General features: G+C 46.5%; 1 protein-coding gene across 1 annotated transcript; it reads left to right on the top strand.

Moving 5' to 3' along the window:
- The first annotated feature begins 983 nt into the window (after positions 1-983).
- Positions 984-3,372, top strand: LOC140818738 (uncharacterized). Its single transcript, XM_073178787.1, has 3 exons — positions 984-3,069; positions 3,115-3,212; positions 3,340-3,372. The coding sequence occupies exons 1-3, from the start codon at positions 984-986 to the stop codon at positions 3,370-3,372; spliced, it is 2,217 nt and encodes a 738-aa protein (XP_073034888.1).
- The last annotated feature ends 1,839 nt before the right edge of the window (positions 3,373-5,211 follow it).

Here is a 5,211-nt window from a genome sequence, read left to right as displayed (position 1 = left end):
CCCCTATAAGGGCCCGGGTCATGGATGACCCAGGAAGTTTCATTGGGTAGCCCGTATAGAAATCAGGAGGGCGATTATTACCTACACGACTGGGCACTTCATGCATAGCCGGGTATTTACTTACCTCCCGGACAACTAGGGACCGGGTTTTCATGCTAAACCCGAGGGCTCAATACCCGAGTAACTTACTTAGAGGATCTTATAGATTATAGGGAAGAAAGCGACTGGGCGGGAAGTCAACGTCTTTAGCCTGAACGTATCCCCAAAAATATTGAGAAGAAAGGGACTGGACATGCAGTCAACGTCCCTTATTCTTGGAGTACCCTTGAAGCTATCGGGAAGAAAAGGACCCGACAGGCCGTCAACGTCCGAGGGTACAAGTAGTAGGTGAGAACGCGCATCAAGGTAACCCTAGCTTCTCCTCCTATAAATAGCAGGTATAGTTGACATTTTACAGGTCTGAATTTTCTCCATTCTCAAGCATTCATACACATTGCTTTAAGCTTCTTCCTTGACAAGCCTGCTGACTTAAGCATCGGAGTGGTCACGCCGGACACCCTTCCGGCGCCCATTCACGAGTTCTCTTCTTGTTTGCAGGTGTTGAGAGAAGTCGTTGCCCATACTCAAATTCCCAAACATTATAAATTATTGATTTGACCCGGTGGAGCTTCTGACCCGGCTCACCCATTTCATCGAGGTCACATCAATAGCCAAGCTCGATCTCACGAACATGCTCACGAGCTTACGAACCAAAAATCGTACAGCTCAAGCTCGGCTCGATAAGCTTAACGAACGATCTCGAACAAGATTTTTATCGAGCCGAACTCTAAATAGCTCGGAACAACTTGATTCGATTACATTTCTAAAGAAAGGGCTGAAATGCATTTTAAAATTGGAAATGGTCAAAGCACATTCAAATTGCGTGATAAATTAATTTCTCACGACTCTCATCAGCTTTAGTTGACTTGGCCAGGTTCGAGAATATGGCTATGCTGCACTGTTACACCGATAGGATCAAGTGTAAAGTGTTTTTGACTACGCTAGTGGATTCAGCTCAGAGGTGGTTTGATGGGTTAGCTCCATTAAGTATTAAATCATTTGAGGATTTTCAGAAAGCCTTCTTACACCATTTCAGCAGCAGTAAGAAGTATAAGAAAATTGCTTACATTTTGTTCGAGGTGAGACAAGGGCCGGAGGAAAGTTTGAGGATGTATATCAAGAGGTTTAACAAAGTGGCTTTGGATGTGCCTACTTGTGCTGCGGAGACAAAAACTACTGCCTTCACTCAAGGCTTAAAAGAGAGTGAGTTTTTCAAGTCATTAACGAAAAAAGTGCCTGAAGATTTTGAGGATTTGTTGTCTCGGGCAGAGAAGTATATCAACATGGAGGAAGCCCAGAAACAAAAGAGGGAAGCCATCAGGAAGGAAAGAGAGGACCGGGCGCCTAAGCCCGAGGAGAGAGGACCACGGCGGGGTAATCCAGGGCACTTTTCCCCACATGTGCCTCTGAAAATTATCCGGGAGAGAGAGGTACAAGAATGCAGTAGGGACCCAGTTCCCGATCACCCGTTGTCTCAGCCCGAGAGAAGTGGATTTTGTACTAGGCACGGAGTATGTCAGCACAGTACGGAGAATTGTAAGGCTTTAAAGAGAAATTATGTTCCACCCGGCAGTCAGGGATATAATCAATCGGTCAATAGGTCGAGAGGTCCACCTTGGACCCCCCGGCCACCAGTACCTAATGCTCGAGTAGACTCAAGAAACAACCCGAGGAATGATATGGGTAGGAAGAGGGAGCCAGAACCCGAGAAGAGGAGGCCTTTGTCCCCTGCTGCTGGACTGATTAAGATGATATCGGGAGGATCTACCGATGGAGATTTAAATCAGGCCAGGAAATCAAGAAGTAGGCGGGAGTGTCTGGAGGTGGAAGGATCTAGGAGGAATGAGGCCGTGATCAGTTTTGGTCCGGAGGATCTAAAGGGAGTAAACATGCCGCATAACGATGCCCTGGTCATCCAAGCTCGGGTGGCCAATTACGACATTATGAGAGTCTTTGTGGATTCCGGCAGTTCAGTCAATGTGATTTTCAAAGAGGCCTTAGTGCAGATGGATTTGCAAGGGTTTAAGTTGGAAGTTGTGGAGACTGCCCTTTTTGGTTTTGCTGGACATGCGGTTTATCCGGAGGGAGAAATTGTTCTGCCACTCACTCTAGGCTCCCGGGACATCAAGAAAACGGTCATGACCACCTTCACGGTGGTGGACTCCCCATCATCTTACAATATCATTCTGGGGAGGCCGGCCATGAATGAGTTGAGGGCAGTAGCATCTACTTATCATCAAAAGATCAAATTTCCAGTGGGAAGCCAGGTGGGAGAAGTTCGTGGAGATCAACCCTCTTCCCAAAAGTGTTATGTGGAAGGTATCCGGGCAGATCAAGGCAAGTCGAGAAAGGAGGGGAAGAAAGCCAGGGTGGAGGAAATGTGGAAGGGCGGAGTGGAGAAAGGAGAAGTCCACTTTGTGGCAGAGGAAGAGCAGGAAGCTGTGGAGATAGGACCAGGCCAACAGATCCGGGTGGCCCGAGACCTCGATATATCCACTCGGGTCAGTCTACTTAACTGTTTAAAGACTAATATTCATGTGTTTGCCTGGTCCCAACAGGAATTAACGGGGATTTCGTCCCTGATATCTGAGCATCAATTAAACATTCTCCCGGGGGCTCACCCGGTCAAGCAGAAGAAGAGGCACTTTGGTCCCGAGAAGGACAAAGTTATTGATGAACATGTGAGAGAGTTGCTGCAAGCAGGCCACATTCGGGAGATACAATTTCCTACATGGCTCTCGAATGTGGTGCTGGTACCCAAAGCCGCCGGGAAATGGAGAATGTGCGTTGATTTTCGGGACCTCAACAAAGCTTGTCCCAAGGATCATTACCCATTGCCCCGGATTGACCAGTTGGTGGATTCCACCTCAGGCTTCGAGCTGCTCAATTTCATGGATTCCTATCAGGGATATCATCAAATTCCCTTGGCAAAAGATGATCAAGACAAGGCCAGTTTTATCACCTCGGGAGGTACATTCTGTTATGTTGTGATGCCTTTCGGGTTGAAAAATGCAGGGGCCACATATCAGCGTTTAATGGATAAAGTTTTTGAGAAGCAGCTGGGAAGGAATCTGGAGGTTTATGTGGATGATATTCTGGGAAAGTCGAAGGAGGTGATTGATTTTATTGCTGATTTGGAGGAAACCTTTACCACTTTGACATCTTATGGAATCAAGCTCAATCCTGCTAAATGTATTTTCGGAGTCAAGAGTGGTAAGTTCTTGGGCTTTATAGTGACAGAGCGGGGAATCGAGGTCAATCAAGAAAAAGTGAAGTCCGTCTTATGTATGCCTTCTCCCCGATCTGTCAAAGAAGTGCAGAAGCTGACCGGGAGGATTGCCTCTCTATCTCGGTTTATATCTCGATCAGCCCACAGAAGTTATCCTTTCTTTCAGGTCCTCAGAAAAGCCCAAAAGTTCGGATGGGATGACAAGTGCGAGCAGGCTTTCCAAGATCTTAAAAATCATCTGGCCGAGCTCCCAGTTCTGGTAAAGCCTGAGCCTGGGGATAAGTTGTTTGTCTATTTATCCACTACTGAATATGCTGTCAGCTCTGTCTTAATAAAGGAAGAAGGCTCAGATCAAAAGCCTGTCTATTATGTCAGTCACGCTCTAAGAGGTCCCGAGCTGCGGTATAGTGAAGTGGAGAAGATGGCCTTGGCTTTAGTTGTGACTGCCCGAAAATTGCGACCTTATTTTCTATCACATCCTATTATCGTCCTTACTAACAGCCCGCGTGGAAGAATTATGACTCACTCTGAAGTATCCGGGCGGATGATCAAATAGAATGTGGAATTGGGGGAATACGATATTGAGTATAAGCCCCGGGTGGCCATAAAAGCGCAGGCTTTATCCGATTTCCTATCTGAGATGGTTCAACCTGCTGAGGAAGAGATATGAAGGGTGTTTGTAGATGGGGCTTCTTGCCTGGTTGGATGTGGAGTCGGAGTCGTGATAATCTCCCCATCGGGAGAGAAGACTAAATTGGCAGTCAAAATTGATTCCCGGGTAACAAATAATGAAGCAGAATATGAGGCTGTTCTAGCCGGTATCCGAGTTGCCCGAGAAATTGGAGCGGCCAAGATTATATTGTATTCCGATTCACAGTTGATTACTCAGCAGATCAAGGGCGTGTATGAGGTCAAGGACGACAAAATGCTCAAATATTTGCATCTCATCAAAGCCCAGGCAATTGTATTTGTGGATTGGAGCATCGAACAGATACCCCGAGAAGAAAATGGAGAGGCTGATGCCCTAGCAAAAATGGCTGCTTCTTTGTCGGAAGACAGCACCCGGGAGGTTTTGTTTGTTTCCCGAGTAGTTTTAGCTATTGAAGAAGAGGAAATGTTGACAATACCCGAGGATTCTTGGATGACCCCTCTGATCAAATTCATCTGAGACAATGAATTGCCCGAGGAGAAAGCTCGAGCACAGAAAATAAAAAGACAAGCCCCCAGGTTTGTTCTCTTAAATAATATCTTATACAGGAGATCATTCCAGGGACTATTGTTGAAGTGTTTGAGCGGGAAGGAAGTGATTTATGTTCTTCAAGAGATTCATCAAGGATGCTGTGGTGAGCATTTGGGAGGAACATCTTTAGCTCGGAAAGCGATGCTAGCCGGGTTCTGGTGGCCGACTCTTCACCATGATTCAGCTCGAGTGGTCCGGACTTGTGAAGGCTGTCAACATTATTCAAACTTTCAACACAGCCCAGCCACTCCTATGAAGCCTATTTGGGCATCTTGTCCTTTTGATCAATGGGGTATGGATATAGTCGGTCCATTCCCGGTTGCCCGGGCTCAGAAAAAATTCTTGTTGGTGGCTGTGGATTATTTCTCTAAGTGGGTGGAAGCCGAGCCCTTGGCTAAAATCACCGAGCAAGAGGTTTTAAAGTTCTTATGGAAGAATATAGTATGTCGCTTCGGCATACCCCGTCGATTGATTTCGGATAATGGAAGACAGTTTCAAGGAAAAGAAATAACATCTTGGTGCCGGGAAATGAAGATCACCCAGTCCTTTACTTCTGTTGCGTACCCTCAGGCCAATGGGCAGACAGAAGTTGTAAACAGAATCATTGTGCAGGCTTTAAAGACCAGACTACAAGGCAAAGGAA

This window comes from Primulina eburnea, chromosome 17 (genome assembly GCF_022965805.1).
Source record: "Primulina eburnea isolate SZY01 chromosome 17, ASM2296580v1, whole genome shotgun sequence".
Taxonomy (NCBI): Eukaryota; Viridiplantae; Streptophyta; class Magnoliopsida; order Lamiales; family Gesneriaceae; genus Primulina; species Primulina eburnea.
Note: the sequence above shows the minus strand (reverse complement) of the source record. Positions and strands in the feature narration are given on the sequence as shown.

Bases quoted from the DNA above. Each gene is read 5' to 3' on its own strand.
- LOC140818738 (XM_073178787.1), top strand. From the start codon at position 984: ATGGCTATGCTGCACTGTTACACCGATAGGATCAAGTGTAAAGTGTTT. The intron at 3,070-3,114 runs GTACATTCTGTT...TGAAAAATGCAG, and splicing joins CAGTTTTATCACCTCGGGAG to GGGCCACATATCAGCGTTTA. The intron at 3,213-3,339 runs GTGATTGATTTT...TTATAGTGACAG, and splicing joins TTCTGGGAAAGTCGAAGGAG to AGCGGGGAATCGAGGTCAAT.